Source organism: Pseudopipra pipra, chromosome 4 (genome assembly GCF_036250125.1).
Source record: "Pseudopipra pipra isolate bDixPip1 chromosome 4, bDixPip1.hap1, whole genome shotgun sequence".
Taxonomy (NCBI): Eukaryota; Metazoa; Chordata; class Aves; order Passeriformes; family Pipridae; genus Pseudopipra; species Pseudopipra pipra.
In genome coordinates this window covers 32,498,098-32,519,507 of record NC_087552.1, presented here as the reverse complement: position 1 = coordinate 32,519,507, position 21,410 = coordinate 32,498,098, and the positions used below count along the sequence as shown (strand labels likewise).

At 37.9% G+C, this 21,410-nt stretch overlaps 1 protein-coding gene and 1 long non-coding RNA gene across 6 annotated transcripts; one reads left to right on the top strand and one right to left on the bottom strand.

Moving 5' to 3' along the window:
• Nucleotides 1-1,927: 1,927 nt before the first annotated feature.
• On the bottom strand, nucleotides 1,928-3,905 carry LOC135413107 (uncharacterized). Its single transcript, XR_010430090.1, has 2 exons — nucleotides 3,450-3,905; nucleotides 1,928-2,786 (listed from the first exon to the last, which is right to left on the bottom strand). It is a non-coding gene; the product is annotated as an uncharacterized LOC135413107 (long non-coding RNA).
• Nucleotides 3,137-20,260, top strand: MAP9 (microtubule associated protein 9). 5 transcript variants are annotated; one of them, XM_064652306.1, is made up of 13 exons: nucleotides 3,137-3,350; nucleotides 4,245-4,341; nucleotides 6,672-7,091; nucleotides 8,860-9,116; nucleotides 9,942-10,000; nucleotides 10,516-10,681; nucleotides 11,771-11,860; nucleotides 12,552-12,701; nucleotides 13,150-13,295; nucleotides 14,020-14,152; nucleotides 14,267-14,332; nucleotides 14,443-14,575; nucleotides 19,972-20,260. In XM_064652306.1, the coding sequence occupies exons 1-13, from the start codon at nucleotides 3,315-3,317 to the stop codon at nucleotides 19,998-20,000; spliced, it is 1,782 nt and encodes a 593-aa protein (XP_064508376.1). In that variant the 5' UTR covers nucleotides 3,137-3,314; the 3' UTR covers nucleotides 20,001-20,260. The 5 variants fall into 5 exon arrangements, with proteins under 5 accessions (XP_064508376.1, XP_064508377.1, XP_064508378.1 ...); XM_064652307.1 differs by having other exon boundaries at nucleotides 14,267-14,327; nucleotides 19,972-20,060; XM_064652308.1 differs by lacking the exon at nucleotides 14,267-14,332 and having other exon boundaries at nucleotides 3,143-3,350.
• Nucleotides 20,261-21,410: the final 1,150 nt, after the last annotated feature.

Here is a 21,410-nt window from a genome sequence, read left to right as displayed (position 1 = left end):
GAGAAAGAATGTAATTTACTCAAAATTAAATAGGTGAGGAGTTAGCTGAAGTTCTGTTGTTCATTTCTCTGTTGTGGTGGATGGCTGTTTTTGCAGTTAATCCAGAGGGATTTTAAACTAGTTTGGGCACCTTTGGGCTTCCCAGTAGCTGAGGTGGGACAATATGCATGGTAGGCTACAAGCTCATCAAGGAAGGCATCCAGCTTCTTCTGCGTTCTGAATGTTTTCCCAATACAGTGATGCTGCTCTCACCACCTGAGATAGCAAAGGTCAAGCCCAGCGCAGACATATCTATACAGTATGACTTCCAGAGAAGGAATGTTACTTCCCTGGCACATCTAACCCTAAAGGCACGAAGTCAATTAAATTTCTGCTTTTATTTCCATACAAGCATAAAAAGAACAGGAGATTTTGGCAAGACAGGCATAACCCTGCAAAACATGATACATTATAACAGACTGTTTCATATGAACTGGGAGGAAAATGTGAGAAGATTAATTTTTAATGTTTGTGCTTAAAAATGTCTATGATGGTGGCCCATAGATAGAAGAGCTTGTCATTTAAAATCAAAGCTACTTGTTAAGTCTGCTAAACCAATACATATGCAAGATCCGAGAGCCAGATGCACTTGTAGCTAGATGTCTAATTCCCACTGATATCAAAAACAGGAATAGTCACTTATGAGTGGAGACCCTGGCAACCAACACAAACATCACCTTTTACACAAATGTACACCAACTCAGAGATTTTTTCATGACATTAAATTTCCTTTCAAGTGTAACTTTTGACTATGGGAAGGAGTACTAAAGCAAGCAGAACAATATTTCTCTCCAGTAAGGGGTTTTATACATTTTGACTTAAGGTAATTTATGGTATATGATTTTAGAGCTTTTAATCTATGTGTCATTTGTTCAGAAGAAATCCCCAATCCCATTTTACAAACTCTAGCCATATTAATAAAATAAACCGCTTTTGGAAGTTGTTTATAGCATATGAACTAGCCATCCAAAAAACCCATACTCGACTGCTTTCTGAATATAACATGGTTCCTGCAGACTGTAATCACACTGCATCCTGATGCTTGTTTTAAAAAGCTTTTTTTTTAAGACTCTGGGCATGGCAGAGACTCACACACATTTGCTCAGTAGAATTGAATGTTACCTTTAAGCTTATTTTAGCCAAATTAATATAATTGCTGGGATCATTTAGATTCTTTTTCTCTATGCTCCATCTCTACTCAAAAGAGAAAGAGCAACTTCACATTCAGATATACATTGCCTTAAATTTTCTGCCTTTTGTCCTCAATAAACCTCCATGTTTTGGGGAGTTTGTTTGGTTGGTTTTGGTTTGGGTTTTGTTTGTTTGTTTTTCGGTTTGGGAAGGTTTCTGTTTTGCTTTTTTTTTGTTAAGTAAGTCTCATATTCAAAGCACTAGATTCGTATTTAAGCATAAGTTCCATTCACCTCAGTGGGTCTAGATGGGATTTTTGCCTCAGGTAAGAGTAGAAGATGCAGACCTGACATTCATGTGTTTTGACAAGAACATCTTCACGCATTTTGAGTTCTTCAGTGCTGACAGTATTGATCTTTTCTCCCCTCTACATACAATCTACTCAGTGCATTGAATAATACAGGTGATATAAGGACCCAGTGTCTGACTCATATAAATAACATAATAATTGAAGACAAATCTTCCTTTTCTATAGTGTATACAAGGCTAAATGAATTTTAAAAATCCCATATATATCAGCGGTAATGTAAAAGAAGCTAGAATAAAATGGATATTTGGAAAAAAAGAATCAATTTTTCAATTTTAAGATATTTTGCTGCCACCTTATGGAATTGAATAAATGTGCATCTCAGTGGTTTGTAAAAGGGACACAATTTAGCCTTCAACAGCAAACACTAACATCATTACAGAGAAAGAATATATTCATTTCTTCTTTATTCCTTTTTAAATTCTTAACAAGTATGTCTGGTTTCACCTTTCAGAGAGAGATGGAATAGCACAGATTGAATTTTAAGGCTTTCACATGTGAATAAAATAGAAGAAAAAAAACATGCATCAAGCATAATTCTCAACAAATGCCAAATGCCATGAATAATCAGCAGATCAAGCATTATTTGGTCAAAAACAAATACAGGTAAACAAAGCAAGGAGCTGCTCACAGACGAGACCTAAATATCAATTAATCACTGACAGGTAATTGTTAGTTTAAATCCAAGGTTACTTGTTAGAACTTAGGGCCTCATTCCCCCAGGTGTGTTGCAGCCTTTGCATAACTGCATTGCTTTTAAAATATAACTTTACATAAATAAACAAGGGGAAAACAAGTCCTAAGGCTCTAGGCTCTGTCCTACATATTCTCTCCCTGTTTCTGTCAGAGAGATTTTCTTCTGTACAACTTACAAAAATGCAATGCATTTTGGGGAAGATATTAATACATGCAAATATACCACCAGTAGAGAGAACATGTCAGAAATTCTTTATTGTCACTAAGACAACTGGAGCACTAATCTTATTTTAGAAAAGGAGTGATCAGAAGCATTTAACCTGGAGAAAGAATAGAAATGTCCATATCTGCAAACGATCATGAAGTTGACAGCTTTCCTTCGATGCAAGAGATCCATATTCCCAGAGAACCCTGGGATTCAGGTGCCTCCATCATGGCTAGTGCAGGGGACAGGTGACCTCCAGGTCAGCCAGCTTTGCAGGGACCCGTGCTGCTTGGGAGTGTGCCTGGTCACCTGGGGGCCCGGCCTTGCCAGGTGTATTGCTCAACCACCCTTTGGGGAAATAGAAGTCAGAGTATTAGGAGGTGCAAGCACCAGGTGATTTACACTAATGTATGTCATTTAAATTAACACACAGGTGCTATGAGATCTTTATTCCAGAAAGCGTTGAAACGAGTATGTTTCTTGTGGACAGCGCTCAAATCACAGGCGGGAAGTTTTTGGACAGTGACCTGACTGACTGCAAGAGCGGGGCTGATGAACCTGTGTTAGCCCTGTTCCGAGTGCCATGCACGTATGGAGGTGCACCCTGTGGGAACAGGGCCATGTGCAGGACATGGGCATCGACAATAAACCCTGTCAGCCTCAGCCGGTCCCTGCAGGGCGCGGGTGCAGCGTGGCTGTGGCCCGCGTAAGGAAGCGGCGCTGCGGCCACACAGGGCTGTGACCGATTAATGAAGGGATCGCCGGCGCGGCCGTTGCCGGGCGACGGGCGGGACCGCGGCGGGGCCGGGCCCGGGGCTCTCGGAGGGCAGGACGGCGGCCTCGGGCACCGCGAAGCGGCTGCGAGACGCCGCCGCCATGTCGGGGGCAGGCGCGGCCGACCGGGTGGTGCAGGTGAGCAGCGGCGGGGCACAGGCTGCGGGGAGCGGGGCCTGCGATCGGGTTTCTGTCTCTGGTAATACGCTAATTCGCTGTTAAAGCCAGCACACTCACAAAAATGCGCTCTGCTGTCAAAATGAAAGCGGGGAAGCAGGCTTCCCTCTGTGTGGACGCCAGGAGCGGCTCCCCGTGCCCAGGCTGGGAAGCGGCGGCTCCGAGGCGGGAGCAGCCCGGCTGCCCCGCTCCAGGCAGCGCTGGCCACCAGCAGGTGCCTCGGGAAGCGCCTCAGACCCGCGTCAAAACACCCGCTCACCAGCTTTCGGTGGTTTGGGCTCAGGGTCTTGAGTCTGGAGATGATGCTGCATTTCTTGATGTATTTTTCATCTATAAGTAAGGCCAGTGGCTTTAAGAACCCACTTAAACGTGACGTGTTCAGGATGTCCTGCAGCAGAGAGTCCAAAATACGTGAAGGTCTTCCATTGTTTTGAACGTGTCACCTGCTTCAGGCTCTTGCTTTGCGACAGTCAGTGAAGAGGTGGTCCGTGCTCACCTGCTCTCACAGACTCTTCTTTTGTGCTCTTGCTGATCAAAACATACAAAAGGGGGCGAAAGTGTCACATGATGATAGTCATAATTGCCAGAAATAGAAAAGGGATTTGCAAGATATGTTTCTTATGAAGAAGAAATATAAATTAATACATGGAGATTTGGGATTGATTTTTTAACACAGAAATATTGGGGGAATGGTGATAGAATAGAAGCACTATCCTTCACAATAATTATCAGCTAAACAGGCTTAACTCTGTTGCTTAGTTTTACTTATGTACATGTGGGAGGGGGGAATTAGTGATGAACTTTTTCAATTAAATTTTCCCTTCTGTGCAAAATTTATTTGTGAAACCATTTCAGAATGAGCTGCAGGAAGCGATTTCTGCTCATGCATCAAGTGAGCAAACAGATGAATACTCGGACGACTTTGAGAGTGATGAAGATGGCATGTTAAATGGTAAAACAGAATTAAATATTTTTCCTTGTGTTCTTCCTCTTCTTGACTCATTGCTATAGCCCAGCAAATCTTTCTGAGTCAATATGATTTAATGTTCCAAGATTTCATATTTTAACATATTTTAACTTCTAAATCACTGAGTCCTCCTCTTCTAAGTTAGGAGCAGAATTCCCAATGAAATCAGTGGTGGTGCCAACCTGCTAGACCAGACACAGTCTGTACTGGTTTCTACCATTGTGATGCCCAGTTTTCCTCCATAGCCATCTGTAGTAGTGCACATACTGTGAATGAAAGTGAACATGAGTGGAGAGAAAGCCCTGGTTTTTACTTCCTGTTTTCCCAGTCTGGACAATCAGTGAATAATGGCTTCAGGACACACTGCAGAGCATACTTCCCTGGCAGTGTACGCAAACCATGAATAGTTTTGATCTAGCTGTTTTTCTTGGGCCAGGATGCATTTGATGTTTGCTAATTGTATTGAGTTTGCATGGCCAGGTTTTTGTTGCAGAGGGGCTACAGGGGTGGCTTCTGTGAGAAGCTGCCAGAAGCTTCCTCCGTGTCCGGCAGAGCAAATGCCAGGCTGCTCCAAGACAGACCTGCCACTGGCCAAGGCTGGACCGGTCAGAAATGGTGGTAATACCTCTGTGATAACATGTTTAAGAAGGAAAGAAAAGTTATTGTGCAGATGTAATTGTGGCCAGAGAAGAGTGAGAATATGTGAGAGGAACAACTATGCAGACACCAAGATCAGTGCAGAGGGAGGGGGAGGAAGTGCTTCAGATGACAGAGGTGAGATTCCCCTGCAGCCTGTGGTGAAGACCATGGTGAGAACAGGCTGTGCTCCTGCAGCCCATGGAGGACCATGGGGATGCAGAGATCCTGCAGCCCATGGAGGAGACCCACACCAGAGTGGGTGAATGCCTGAGGGAGGGCTGTGAATCCGTGGGAAACTTGTGCTGGAGCAGGGTCCTGGCAGGGACCTGCAGATCCATGGAGAGAGGAAACCACGCTGGAGCAGGTTTGCTGGTAGGACTTATGACCCTGTGGGGGACCCATACTGGAGCAGGCTGTGCCTGATGGACTGCACCCCATGGAAAAGTGACTCACATTGCAGCAGTTGGTGGAAAGCTGTTGCCTATGGGATAGAGTCACGCTGGAGGAGTTTGTGGAAAACTATCTCCCATGGGAGGGACCCCACGCTGGAGCAGGGAAAGGACTCCTCTCCCTGACCAGCAGCAGGAACAACGTGTGATGAACTGACCGTAACCCCTACTCCCCATCTCCCTGTTTCTTTGTGGGGGGAGGAGGTAGAACTCAGGAAGGAGGGACGTGTGAGGGAAAAGTGTTTCTAAGATTCGTTTTACTTCTCATTATCCTGCTCTGATTTTGTTAGTAAAAAATCCAGTTAATATCCTCAAGCTGAGTCTGTTTTGCCTGTGATGTTGTTTGATGAGTGATCTCTCCCTGTCCTTAACTCATGAACCTTTGTTATATTTGCTCTCCCCTGTCCAGCTGAGAAGGGGTGTGATAGAGAGGCTTTGGTGGGTGCCTGACTTCCAGCCAGGGTGAACCCACTACTACTTTATGTTTAGTCTAACAAGATCGGCCAGATAACTCTTTTTCTTCCTGATTTGACACTGCAGGTTAAGGAAAATAGGAATTTTAAAAGGACTTCCTCTGTGTCCTGTTTTTCATTCACACCTAAAACATCTTTTAACAGTTTGTGGGATGCTTTGATTTCCCTTTGCTGACAAGATTTAGAACAAAGCTCCCCCAGCAGTAAATAAGTTACTGTTATGCTTTTGTTACCTTCTTCAAGCATTTGAACTCTGTAATTAAGCCTGTTAGCCATAACAGACCTCAACAGGAAGATCAAAATATTTTTGTTAAACATGAGAACCTCAGCATTGGAGCAGATACTTCTTTGAGTATCTTCTAGTAGATTTTAGATGGGACAGAAGTGAAGGGAAGGGGAGGATGGATTCTGATACCAAACATGCCTAGCTTTGTTGTTGACTTGCTTTCACTTCTTGTGGCATTGAGACACTGTTTTTTAGAAGGGTTTTGAATTGCGTGGCAGAAAAGAATTAATGAGTGAATATTTTTCTTTGGGTTGGGTCCATGGAAACAGATGACAGGAAAGGAAGTAAAATAAGGCTGTAGTCTGGTGGTTTTGCAGAGATAAGAGGCACAGAAAGAGAAATGCTCAGAAACTAAAGTCAGGAGGATGTTATATGAAAAATAGTTGTAAGTTATAGAAGATATCGCTTCTGAGTTGCATTTTTTTTCCCACTTACCTCGAATGCAAGTTGATAATATGCCCTTTTCAGGTATTGATGAAGAACTTACTGAAGGTAATTCAGGTGCTGCAAGCACTGGTAAATCCGTTGTTGTTGAGAGTCCTCTCTTGAATGATGATGCTTCACAAAAACTAGCAGATTTGGAAAATGAAGCTGCTGATGACTTGACTTTATCCTTTCATGAAAAGAAACTTAAGAAAATAATGGTTTTAGAAGGTGATAATATACCAGATGACAGAAAAGATGGTAAAGAAGAATGTTTGGAAGGTCAAAATGAGGGTAATGACAGAAAAAATAATGAAGTGCTTTCAGCTGCTGAAGAAGTACCCTGTGATAATAGTGAAAGTGATGACTTGCCTATTCATGAACTACATAAAAAAAGAACTCAAGAGGAAAAGCAACCAACAGCAAAACCACGGCTGCACAAACAAAGAAATGCTTCAGCATCAGGTGAAAAGAAAGCTTTGAATGTTGTTGCTGCTACTTGCTTAGCCATGTTACAGTATTTTAAAGTGTTTTAGTTCGGGTTATTTTCTGTGTTAATGATCAGCTGCTTTGGCTTGCAGCCAAAGCTTCTAGAAATACATAACCTCCATCTGCCAGGGGGTAAACTGAAAAACTGTGGGCCAAATAGCAGGAGGTTCCTGTTTTCCTTTCAGAAGATGAAAAACAGCTGTTTAGGTCCTTGAAGTTCAGCTCTTCACCAGTGCATGTCCATGAAAGGTGTGGGAGGGCTACTGACTTGGCTCCGCAGTATGTGCCTAGCTCAGAAAGCCGTATTCACACAGTGTCCACAGCTTCCATGTATCCTTCCATGGGAAGGTCATTAAATAGCCACCTCTTTTCTATGACCTGGAAAGTTTGATCACACTGTTTGCAAATACAATATTGAAGCATCATGAAACTGTAATGCGACAGAATGTCAGAATAGTAGATTCTCATAATTGCAAAGTTAAAACTTCAAATGATCTTTTACTTTAAAGATACTGACACACTTTGGATGTATAGTCAAACACATAAACCCCCCAAATTTTAATGTTTCGTTATAAGACTAGGTAATGCATTTTTAATCTGCAAAGCAGAACTTGTCTGCTAATTAACTTTTACAGATATAAAATGTCAAAAGACTTCATATTCATATCCAATTCCATTCATATTCTTATCTAATTCCATTCTAATCTTCAGATTCATATCTGATTCCTAGTATGAGAAGAATTTGTCCTGTTCAATGTTGAGATAAATTTGTGGCTGGTCATTAGCCATGATGGAAGATTACAACTTTGAAATTGCTAGAGCATGATTAATGATATCAGCTCCTTTTTGTGTTTCCACATGATGGCACCAAAGTGCTGGATATTTGAATGCACAGTTGGGCAGTGCAACACCTCTCTGTCCTGGCTGTTGTGCTTGTGTAGTTTTACACTGGCAGAAAAAAAGTTGAATTACTCCTTGTCTTCCTGTGAATCAAAGTAGTGCAGCGATAATGACATATTGGCTTTCAATTCAGAATTCTCCTTGTCACCTTGAACTTACCTTCACCATTGTAAATCTAGGTTAAATTTTGTAGATTGTGAGCATTGATATTCCTTTCTTCAGGTAATTTGGAGTTCATTTCTCATTCAAAAATTCTATTTCTTTTAAGAATTCTATCAGAAAATTGTGGAAGACTAATTTGGTTTCACCAGAGCCTTTTTTGGTTTGTGTCTCAATTGTTTTACAAATTTATATCTCTGCATTAATGGTGATGGTTTCTGTAAATCCCCACTGCAGAATCTTTCTGTTATTTCCTCATGTGTCCCACACCACTGAAAAACATCATACAATGAAAGTTTTGGTTACCCAAAGTGTTGTGCAGACTTCACTAGTAGTTTGCTAGATGTCAGAAGATCTCTTACTGTGATTGCAATGACTCTTGCTTTTGCTTTCTGCAGTAGAACTGCATTTGGATGGTAAGGCAGATGGGAAGTTTTACCTTTGTCATGCTCTCACATTCTTTAACATTAGTTAAAGCTTCAGTTTCTACTCCAGTCTTACATTTAAATACAAGTGAATACTCTTCTTATTAGTAGGTAGTTCTTAGGAGGAAGTATACAGAAAATACTGTATAAAATTTAGTAAAAACTTTCATGGACAGATGTTTTTTGGACAGAAATAAAAATACTCAGAAACAACGAAATTCTTGTTAATGTGTCCTCTCAATCTTTTTTCCTCCCGTTAGATCAAGATCAGAAGACTGTCAACACCAGTGACTTGAAACTGGAGGACAACAATAGAAAATCTCCTTCTGTGATAGAACAAATGATGACCACAGTGTATGAGAAGACAAGGGAATTGGAGAACCCAACAGCTGACAGTTCAGATGGAACAGTGAAAATAGCAGAAGGGCAAATAATAACTGATACAATGCAGGAGATATCAATGAATGGTCAATCTGAACATAGGGAGGCAAAGAATGCATCAAAGAGCTCTGTCAAGGTATTACTCATAAGCATTTTGCCATTGTGTGGAACAATGTCCTAGAAGCATGGTGGAAAGTTTTGTAAGGTTACTGTTGGTAACTTAAATGTGAAAATGCTATCTGTAGAGCTGACAGTTTATCTCTGAGCTGAGATTTATCTAGAGCTGAGGCTCTTACAAATTCTGTATAGTTGTATAGAATGTACTGACATGTGTTTTCCAGTCTTAAGAAAGTACCCTTGTCCAAGTGAAAATAACAGATCTCTATTGTGAGGCTAACTGAATTGCAGTGAGCAGTGCATGTTGGCAGAGGATGGAATCCCTGGTGTGACCTGAGTAAGGGATAGGTTGCAAAGCATTCTATGCTTTATCATAAGAAAGAAAATATGTAGATACATACAATTATTAAAGCTAAGTATTCAAAGAGCTAAAAGAGTGTTGATAGAATAACAGGGAAACCCACTACCCAGCTGGGTTCTTTTTATTTCTTTGTATTTCTAAACTACAGAGTATATTTTTATGTAATACAAATAAACATTTCTAGGTGCTATTTGAAAATTATACAGGCATTCTGAAAGTTTGGTTGCTTGGTTTGGATTTGTTTGGTTGGTTGTTTTTTCTCCTTACTTTCTTACCCTGTACTTTACCCCCTCTGTATTAGAGTGGCTTTCTTGCCTATTTTTCTAACATCATAGAACTATAGAGTATCTCATGTTGGAAGAGATTTGTAAGGGTCAAGCCCAACTCTCAACATCCCTGTTAGCTTGTAAAAAGCTGTTTCATCCTGATCTAGTTCTGTTGCTTGAGAGACTCTATAACTTCTATTTTTCCTCTGTTTCTTAGAAGCCAAGTGAAACAAAGGAGAGTGTTCTACAAGACTCAAAGGCTTCTTTATCTGACAGGTAAAAGAAACACTCTTAGTTAGGTATCACACTCTGCACAGTGTAAGATGCGTGTAAGGACCCCGACAATGCTGCTTCATTCTTATTTTCTGTCAGCACTGTATTCACTGCTGACAATATCTGACCATCTGTGAAAAACCTTTTAGTGGATGAGGCATTATGACCCTTACTCAGGTTTATATCCAATCAGACTCCCAAATCTTTTGCCATTGTCTGTGATGTGTGTGTGCTACTGGAGTCTTTATAGGTTTTAAGCTGCTTTTTAGGTGAAAGTGTAAGGAATTTGTAAACTTTCTTGGCCTGGATATGTTGCATAATGGCTTGTTTTGGCAATAATAAAGCCCTCAGAAAAAAAAAGGTTCTTCCTTTTCTTTTCCCCAGTCCCCAGTCAAGTGTATATAAAAAACCAATCACAGTAACTTTTGGTATGTACTGAAATAAAGGGAACACTGCTTGGTATCAGCCACAATAAATGGAAAGATCATTAATATGTTTGTGTCCTGGTATTTTCATAGGTCTCCATCTTCTGTACACCTAAAAACAAAGGTGAAGGCTGTTCCATCAGCTACACCTGTTTTATCTCAATGTCTGGGAACATTAAACCTGTTGGAGAATAAATGCGTGGAGAAGAAAAGAACAGAATTTGACAAAGCAGATAATTTAAGAGCAGCTGTTTTTCAGGTAAATCTTAAAAATGAGCAAACAAACCAACAAACAAAATTGTGCATAAAAAGGTCCTGATCTAGGAGTCAACACCTCATATTTCTTGAAATCAATATTTCTTACTATATTCCTTGCATAGGCTTACAGGTGTAATAATCCTTTTATTCTGTTGGCTATCACTTTTCCTCAAATTATGAACTCAAAAGCTATATGAAAGGGATGTACTGTGATTCATAATTTATTGTTTCAGACTATTTTCAGGCACATATTTTCCTTTATTTCTACTTCATCTTTAACATGAGAGTGTGTAGTTTGAAGTTGCTCTTTTTTTCCTGGTATGTTCTATTCATCTGGCATTCAGGAAAAGTGATAACAAATCTAGTACTCTCTCCAGAAGAAAAATCTATGTAAATTCCATGTAGAATTTCACAACGATTAGTTTATGGGTTTCAACAGACTTTTACTATTAATCTGTTTGAGAACAACTTTAAATCCAGAAGCTGTTCATATTGGTATGTGTTTTTAATACTTGTTATGGTCCTAGAACAAATTTTAGACCCTCAAATTAGAATTTATATTGTCTATAATTTTAAAGGTAAAATAGTCTTCATTTAGGACACTTGTACCTCTAAGCTGTATACCAAATAATATAGTTAAATATTGAAAATTTAAGTCTGTTTCTGCAGATGGCTCATTATCTTTTATGGTTGCTTGAAGTCTCACTCTTCCCAGTAGGGTTTTATTCTCTTTAATTTTAGGAATTTGCAAGACAGACAACAAATGTAAATAATATCCCTATATTCCAAGTGATAAGAATCTTTATTTTATTCTTCTTTTTAAATTTGTTTAAAGCTTACATTTTTTGGTGTTTCTATGAAGATTTTTTTTTAAGATATTTAAGCTTTTTTAGATTTCGTAGCTTTGATTTTAGAAGCTTAGACTTTTTTTTGATCTCAATGTGTATGTGATAACAGCTTAGTCTTCCATATGGGGTAGTATCTAAGTAGCACATGGAAGAATTAAGAGTAATTTTGGTGGTCATTGTGTTGGTGCTGCTCTGTACTTACACCTTAAAAGGACTTCAGAAGTCTTTAATGATTCTTACAGAATTGGTTGGAAAAGAAAAAGCTCTTTCTAATGGAATTAAAGAGAACTGAAAAGGAGAAAGCTGAAAATCTCAGAAACGATACTGAAAAGGTTTGTTTACATTCTTGTTAAAAAGAAGTTAACAGACTATAATTCTCTGAAGTGTGCTTGCCTGTGCTTTCTGCCTGAGTGCATCAGTATGCTGTTGTAAGGCATCTGGTCTTCTCCAAAGAGCACGAGGTGATTTGGAACACTAAATGATATGTCCTGCTTGTTATGGTTGTGGCAAACAGTGTGTGTCTGATGTTTCCCTACACATTTACATAAGGTGTGTTAAAAGTGTGCTTCTTAGATTAATTTTCAGGTTTGTTTACAAAGACCTTGGAATGCTCAAATCTTAAGGTGCTAAGTTTTATATTGTCTATTAGAACATAAGGGGTTTACTTCCTCCCTCAAGAGATGCTTATCTCCAGAGGACTGTATTTTTAACAGTACTGTACACATTCTTTGATTTGACTTTTAAGTATTTAATACATTTCACTGCTAGGCACTTAACATGTATTTCATATCCTTATACACATATTTTGCTGGAATAGTTTGTTTCAGTTAACTTAAATTAAAAATGAACATAGAAAAAACCCCGCCATATGTATTTAAAATTTAATTGTAATACTTGAAATGTTGTTGTCAAATCAATTTCTGTTTCTTTATTGCTCCATCAACAATTAGTTTAAAGCGTACTACCTCAATTATAATTTTATACTGAAGTGTATTTAAATGTAGACTTTTATTTGCAATCTAGAAAGAAGCACTTAGAAGAGAGGAATCAATTGCATGTTTTGAAGCCTGGAAAGAAAAGAAAGCAAGAGAAGCAAAAAAGTTAAGTGAAAAAAAGAAGCTTGAGGAAAAAACCCCAGCAGAACAGAATAAAGAGAAAACAGAAGCAGCACAGGTGGTGAAATGTGAAATATATACAAAAACGTATATCAAATGTGGTTCAGGAGATTGTAGAAAATAATTCTGATTAATCCAGAAAGAGATGGAAATTAACTAGAATCTAAGTCTAGACATGCTTAATTTTTGAAGTAAGTTCATATTAGGTTCTGTTCTGCCAGAAATACATAATGTTTACATTTGCAGACAAACATGCTTCTATATTTAGAGTCTATTAACTGAATATAAAATAAACGCCATATAAATACATTTAACTAATACTTGCTGTCAAAATAACTTATTCCTGTTAGGCATAGTGATACCCACTTCTAAGAAATGCTACAACAAATATTCCGAAATTGGAATGTGTAGAAATTACAAAAAAAAAAATAATACAGAGTAGGCAAGGGGGGTATTGACAAAAAGGTGAGGGGTAAGATTTCTCATGAATCTATGGTTTTCTTTAGGCATTCAAAAGATGGAAAGAAAAAAAAGTGGAATATTTAAGAGAGCAAAGCAGAAAGGAAAAAGAATCTGAAAGAATCAGGAAGGAGAAAGAAGAGGAACTGATTGCAGAGAAGAGGAGAATCAGCATATCAGCAGTTGAAAAATGGTACTACTCCACTGTGTTTTCCTGTATCATAGCTTCCAAAGTCTTCACGTACAAATGTAATAGGTCTTCTGTGAGTGCTTGATGTGCTTGTAGTTGTAAGACAATGGCATGCTTGGGATCAGACTCTTCAGTCCCAATGGAGAATAAGTATACAGTGAAAGCAAACTGTACAGCTCCTTTCAGTTTAGTAATTTAATTGCTTTCCTCCCCAAAAAGCTACTAACTAAGCCCAGTCAGAGATACTGCAACGGAGACATAAGATTGACTGAGTATAATGTCTTATGTGGTTAGTTTCATGCTTCATTACTAAGCCACAGGAAGGTAAGTAAATCTTTGTTTTGTGGAATACAATGTATGAATGCAGATGTACGCAGGAAGGAAAGAAATGAGATGTATCTGCTGGAGAAATTCTGTGTTAGTTTTATAAGCCAAGAGTTTTCACTAGACCGCGTGCAACTTACAGTTACCTACAGAAGTTCAGAATCTAAGGGTTATTTTGTGATACTGAATATGGGAAAAGCAGTAAAGAAAAGGTGATGCCATAACAGAGTAGTAGGTTCATTTATACCTTGGTGATATATCAAAATGGACTGGGAAGATTTTAAATATATATTTTCAAACTTTTATTAAAAGTATAAAATATCTCTTGACTCAATTTAGTTAATCAGCAACAGCATTTAGTCTGTTACATGATGATCTCTTGTTCTTCCCTCTCATTATACAGGAATGAAAAGAAGGAAGAATATATAAAAAAGAAGAAAGTAGAAAAATTCCTAGAGAGGAAAAAGCAAGAAATGCAACAGGCAAAGAAGGAAGAAAAAAATGAAAAGGCTATGGAGGAGTATGAAAGATGGCTGGTATGTTTGTTTGGGGATTTTTTTTGCACTTTGTCAAAACCAAAAAGTTTAATGTAGTAATGAGTGTGAACAGTTGTGTATTGTGATACTTATGAGTTTTCGTGCTGTTATTAGAAAGGCCAGACGGTGGCAACATTGCATAGCTTGTCCTCCAGAATTCGTGAGCAAAATGATGGTAAAGTACGGTGGACTTGATATTTGGCAGACATGGAAAATATATTCTCCCTACGTACATGTTACAGAGTTTTCTATTTCATAGTTACTCTTGATTTTTTGCCATTTCATGTCAGAGGCAACCATCTCTGAAGGGCCAACTCACCACAGCACAAAACCTGCAAAGCCAAACAGCATCCCTGGCTGCAACAGTGAGTGCATGTACATTCAAGGAAGCATTGAAAGTGGAGACTTGTATACCTACAGCTAGTAAAAGCACTTTAATGATGTTCAAAATTATTATTACAAGAAAGAGTGGAACTCTGATGCTCCCAGTTACATTTTTCCCACAACAGTGTCCTTTAGTCTCAGTAGTTAAGCGGTAAACTAATCTATTACTCTAGTCCCAACAGTTAGGCAGGGTTTTTTCCCTTGCTACAGAAAGACAAACTAGAAGAGAGATCACTAATATTGTTAGCATATATTGTTTTCTTGAAGGTATGTGACTTCCTATTTAAATAAAAGCCTGTGTTTTAATTCCTCACCCTGTGACACAGTCATTCCTCATACTGACTCTCAAGGTTTTCTTAGTTTGAGAGTGTTTCTTCTGTTTTCTCTCTTCCATGTGATTTCTGGCACACATCCTGTACATATGGTCTCTATTGTCATTTGTAAGAGTGAGATCTTGCAACTCATCTGGCTTAAGGTCCTTACAGGAATTTCTTTGTACTGTCAAGTGGCTAAAAAAAAATCTTTTATTTGTTTCTTTTTTTTTTTTTTTTTTTGAGGAATGAGGAGACAGAGAAATGAGAATTGAGGCGGGCAGATGTACAGATGTTGGACAGGTTTAAAAAGGACAGTCATCCTTTACTTGGCTAACTCAGAAATACACAGTTGCATAAAACAGCAAGAGCCTGCATGTTTTCTCTTCTCTGTTTTCATATTTTTTTAGTCTGAGGTTTAGATCTTTTAAGGTCTTTGACCTGGTCCCTGTTGTAATACCTCTGATTTCTGTAATCATTGGTAAGACTTATTTTCTCTAGTCCTCTTTGTCAAGTGATTTCCAGCTCAGTTTAGTCAAATTATTAATGTCCAATCTTAGATTATTTCTTGCTTAGTCAATATTCCTGATTGCCAATGAAGGAAGTGCTGCATTTTAAGCAGTAACTAATGCACTGTCCTCTATGCTCTGCTTACTGGGACTATCCTAATCAGTGTAGTTGTATCAAAGCCTGAATGTTACTGTGCTGTCTTGGACTCTATACAAAGGTAAAAATATTATCCTTTTTTGGGGAATGAAAGATACTGCCTAGCACAGACTCCCCTGTTCAAATTGTATATAAATTCCTGAGGTCACCACTTCAATGGGATTATTAATATGAACGTTAGTAGTTGGAGGAATGACCAGATCTAACTGGATATGCAAGTACCTACATGAGAGGAGCACTTTGAAAAATAAGCAGATGCAGGAGAATGGGATAGATACTGACCTGGTTGGCAGAGGTACCTCTAAAATGATCTCATTTTCAGTGTCTGTGTGCAGGTGTTGACTGATGTGTCTCGTGCCCGATCTTTATGTTTTTACTTTCAGAATTTGTGCTGGCTTTTTTCAGCTTAGACACCTTTATTTCAGAAAACATATTGGGCAATAGCTCTGTCATGTTTGACCAGAATATCATCTCACTTTGTACAGTTATAGAAAAAATACACACCTTTAGTGAACTGCAGAAAGGAAACACTGTAAAGTTGTCATTGTGAATTAAAGTTGTCAAGGGAACTAAGATGATATCTGCCTGCAGGTAGATAAACAGGAATCAGATCTGAAGGCAGAATTGTGGAGGCCTTTTAAGTGTATTCTTTCAACTAAGGAGGTTTTGGTTCAAAGGGAAATAAAATAGGAGTAGTATAGTGGGAAGTATTCTAATATGTTTTCATTGATATTCAACAGAAATAAATGTGTTTAAATTCATCCTTGGGTTTCCTGAACTAAGTGTTGACCATAATGCATGGGTAAAAAAGACATAAAAATCTGCTTGTAGTTCTCCTTAAATAGAAGAAACATTCTGCTTTTGTATTAATGGAAATTGTGTTACTTCTGCTTTTAGAGATCATTGTGTGAATGTTTGATAACATAAATTGCATAGAGAAGATTACTTTTTAAGCCTGAAAATAAATGCCCTAAAAAAGGTTATTAACGCTTGTACAATATTAACACAAAAAGGATAATCTTGAGCTGAGATGCTTTAGTATTGCCTGGGAAATTTAAGCTTCTGATTATTTTGTTTCTTTCCTACCGTTTGCCTCTTGCTACTCACCAAGAACTCTTCAAACCAATCTAACCTGAAAAATGATAAGTTTTTACTTAATCCATAATACCAGTGTCTGACACTTGTTACTGACATGCACCTGTTCTGAGGAGTGAAATGTGGAGAAGAATCGCATTGGAAGTTTATAATGACAGATGAGTTTAGTTTTCATTTATTTCTGAGATATCAATTTGATACCTGTTTACTGTGGATAAAAGTGAGTAGCCTGGATATGTTATGTTGTCCGTTTTCTGTGCTATACATTAACATAGTATGAGTTGATGAGAAGTAAGGCTGCTCACAAATGATTCTCAAAGATCAACACAGTAAGGTTAAATACCCTAGAGGAAGTTTGAAGGTTGAGCATATACAACAACCCTTGAGGTTGAGCATATACAACATCTATTTTTAGCATTCTAAAGCTGTTTAAAAATATTAAGAAAGGATGTACCAGATAAGTCTCATGGATTTATTGCTTTTCTGGGTTAGGAACAGCTGATGTGGGTTATTCATTTTGTGTGATTTAATAAGATCTCTCTGAAAATACTTTCTATATTGGAATTTTTATGTCCTGGTACTGCAGTATGTTAGAAATAAGGCTGCTATTGTTACTGCTCTTAAATGTTGTACGTCTTCTCTAATATCTAAAATTCAATTATTATGTGACAGTCATACTGCTAAAGAATGTAGTCTTCCCAGAATTTGGTAGGTGAAAAATGTACTCATCTTACTAGGCTATTGAGTAGAAAACTTCCACAGAAATCAAGCCATGCAGTTGAGTTGATCTACTGTATGATGAGCTACAGTTATTGATTTACTCTTTCACTGTTTCTGTTACCGTTCTTCTGTTAGTGCAAATAACATCTTGTTTATTATTTTATTGAAGATTTATATCAGTTATATCTTGTGAGAATGTGCACTGTGATTAGGACTAGAACATAAAAAGCTTTGTGTGTGTTGAAGACAGGGAAGAAGCCAGTAAGTCTTGATGTCAAATTTAATCTTTTAAAAACCAGTTAAATTAGCTCGAGATTCTTTTCTTGGCACTGGGATTCATTAATGAAAACTGGATCTTCAAACCCAAACATTCAACACTGAGACACAATTAAAAAATCCAAAGCAACTTTTGTTCTCTTCCTGGGTGAATGTTTGCTTTATTTTTCATTTGGGCTTTTCATACAGGAGTCTATTGTGCACATGTATTCAGTAAAGAGTGCTTGACAAACATTAAATATGCACTTTTTTTGTAACATATGATTGCTCAAATAATTGCCAATACTGCTGCAATAGGTCTTATTTTTAATGAGTTTTCATCTACATGTCGTGAGGGTACACATACCCTCATAGATTATGATTCTATGATTCTATGATTTTGTAAAAAGAAATTGACTGGATATATGCAAAAATTCCAAAACAAACAGGAGCATGTATCATATATGTGTTCCATTAGAGCATATTCTTCACAAGCTCATCTGTACTGCTTGACATATCTTATTGTCTTTTTTGAAAAATACCACTGATAATGCAGACTCCTTTCCTCTTAGGGAACTAAACAGTTCACTTCAAGAATTTCATAATATCTTGAATTTGTTCTAAAGACCCAAAGCCACTAGTTGTGCTCATCTGAGGAAGATTTCTATGGAAGGAGAAAGAAGGCAAAAGTATAGGATGAGAAAAGTCAGAATCTCACAATGCTACAAGCCCAGTTTGTCTCCATTACTCCATGTAATCCAGAAAGATACAGTTTGTACAGAGAGATAATTTTTTTAATTAGACTAACTGTGATGAACTTTTGAATCACTTATTCTAGCAAAGGGCATTCCTTTTCCACACAAACTTTGCCTTGCTTTTAATCAGCCTTACTAGTAACAACATGAAATAATTGTCTGTTTAGCTAGACCAGATGTTCCTGACTCAATTGGATCTTCAGATTTACACTGACAGAGAGCTAACGGGCACAGATTAAAATCAGAGGGTTGATATTTCAGTGCATGTTATGCTTTTTAAAAATTTTGTACACATTGGTAGTTTGACTGCTGCATATGTGTAAAATAGGAATAAACTTCCACTCAAGCTCCCTTTTTTACAGTAATGCTTCTACATTCATTTACCAGTCTGCTCTCTCAGCCACAGTCACATCACTGTTTCTCTTCTCACATATGAATAACAGGCAAACACTGCTAGCATCTTGAGGATTTGGGAACATACAGTATCCATCAGAAGGATGGGATCGTGGGTTATATGAGAGCACCAGTTATCTTACAGCTGTCTTCAAGGAGCAGTACTTTCACTGCAATGCAGTTCATACATGTGAAAATACAAAACTAATACAGCACTTTTATGGTGCTTCACAATACTGGCTGATGGGCTGCAACAGATGAAAGGACCGAGGTTGGATTTGGCACGATGATTTTAAGCAGGCATATCCACACTGCATGTCTGCTACCTATGATGTGTGTGCCAGTTCCTATGTCCAAAAGCCAGCTGCTCGAGGACCTCTTAGCCACCCAGCAAGTGGGGCACAGTAAGTTATGCTGTGGTCTAAAATGTCAACCTACTACTTCAAGTCAGTCAGAAATGTGCACCAACATGCACCACAAATCTGCAAGTGTGATTATAAGGAAAATTTGCACCAGCTCACCAGTGTACTGAATTGCTAATGCAGATGCACCCTTAGATGCTGGTCCTCACCATGGTGAAATGGCAGTCATTTGCAAAGAAGAATGCTTATTTTATATAGAATGTCAAGTCTCCTGAAATTCATTAGTTATTTAGACACAAAAAGAATGTTGCAAATATCTTGCTTATCCTTCATCGTCCTGATTGCCCGTTGCTGTCTGAAACAATAGAAAATGGAATTAGAACCTTGCAGTGCTTATAATATGTTAGATAGATCTTTGTTTAAAATTAAATTGTTTAATTCCTAGTTTGTTCTAGTACATGGCAAGTGTGATTTAATAAATACAAAAAGTTACAATGTTGCATCAATGTTACATGAGAACAACATATTTAGCATTGTGATTTAGGTATCCTCTTCAAGACAGTAAGTAATTAATACGAAACTAATTATATACAAGTATCTGATCCACTAGTTCTTCGCTTGGGTTTTTGTTTAGTTGGTGCACAAAACCTTAATTGTAAATGACACCCAGTGTGCAGCTGCTTGTATTACATTGTGCAATGTCTGTGACTGAGGCACTGCTCCAAAAGGCAAATCTCTATTGCATGTTCACTTTTCATTTTACACAAGAAAGGTATAACAATAATTGTAACTTTTCTGTTAGTGGAGTTGTTTTTTGTAGGGGTTTTTTTTGTTTAGTTTTGGTTTGGGCTTTTTTTGACGTATCTTTTTATTCTCAGGAAAACAAAGAGAGGAGAGAGGAGCTTGAGAAGAAGCAAAGGAAGTTGCAGTCTGTCCATGGGAATGAAATGAGTCCTCCCTGGAGGCCACCTGGCAAAGTCACATATTCAGGGAATTACTGAGAAGTTTATTGCCTTGTGGAAGAAAACATAGTCCACAAAGTTCTGACAATGGCTAGTCGCTATTTCATTAACAGTTGATTTTCACTGGATCCATTGTAGGTGTTACATTCTTTCTTTTTAGTTTATTTGATCTCTACAGTTTAAATAAATCACTTGTCTCTTTCCACTGCTTTAGAAAACGTACTAATTTTTCTAATTCCACATTTGATGTAGTTTTGCTATATTCTATGCTACTTCATACCTTTTTCGTGAAAGTGTATATTCAGGGTGAATAAGGCTGGACTCTGGCATTTTTTTCACCCAATAGGTAGCAGAATGGTTATTTTTAAGTTACTAGGCCACACTTTTGAGGAGTTAAGTCTTGAAGAAATGCTTGGAGGAGGCGGTGGGGTGTGGAGATGATGGGCAAGGAGATGTTGGCTCTCCTGTGATGGTAAAAGACAAAACACTAAGGAGTATGGTAGGAGGATGCCATTTTCATACATGAAGAGATAAGCTACAGAGAAAATAAACTTAGATTATGTTACATTATGAAATATAAACACAGCTCCTAAATTAAAACTGCATCTAGCAGAAGCAGGTTTTCATGGGGCCAAAAGCAGTCAGCCATGTGATGGTACAGAAGAATTAAACTGGAATCCATATAATGTAAAATGATATAGGACTAAGTAAGATTGTAGCTGTTAATTCCCTTTCAGATCTTCATATACATTCCATAGATTTCCTGCTTCCTTCATGAAAAAATAGTTTTAGAGACATGTTTACACAAAATCTTGCGTAAGAATTGCAAGGGCAGAACAGTGGTACTCTTGTGAGGCAAACTTAGAGACAGAAAATTTTTTTTTGGAACTTAATTTAAAGGCTTCTGTGATTGTTTTTAAAAGATCAAGTAAATCCTCCCCAAACACATTTTCATCATTGCTAATGAGCAGATTCCTGTAGTAAATTAATACATTTTTTTCTTTTTAATTTTTTTTTGGCTATTTGCCTCACTATTCTGGAAGCAATGGCAAGACTATGTGGCTTTAGAGATCTTCACATCTCATTTGCCTGCTGTCTAAACTCAAGCTGTTACTTTTGTTTGTGTTTTCTTATTTGAACTTTAATAATCACTCCAGATCAGATATGCTCCTCAAATGTGTATTCTTTAAAACAAAACAAAACTAGTATCACCAACCAAGAAGTAAAAAAAAACAACACCCTGGTCTTTAATTTATGGATATATTTTCTCAAATGAAAATCTTGCTCCTGTTTAGACTGGCAGGCTCCTTGGGAAGTAAAAGAAGCATATGAGAAGTAGACTTGTCTTTTTCACT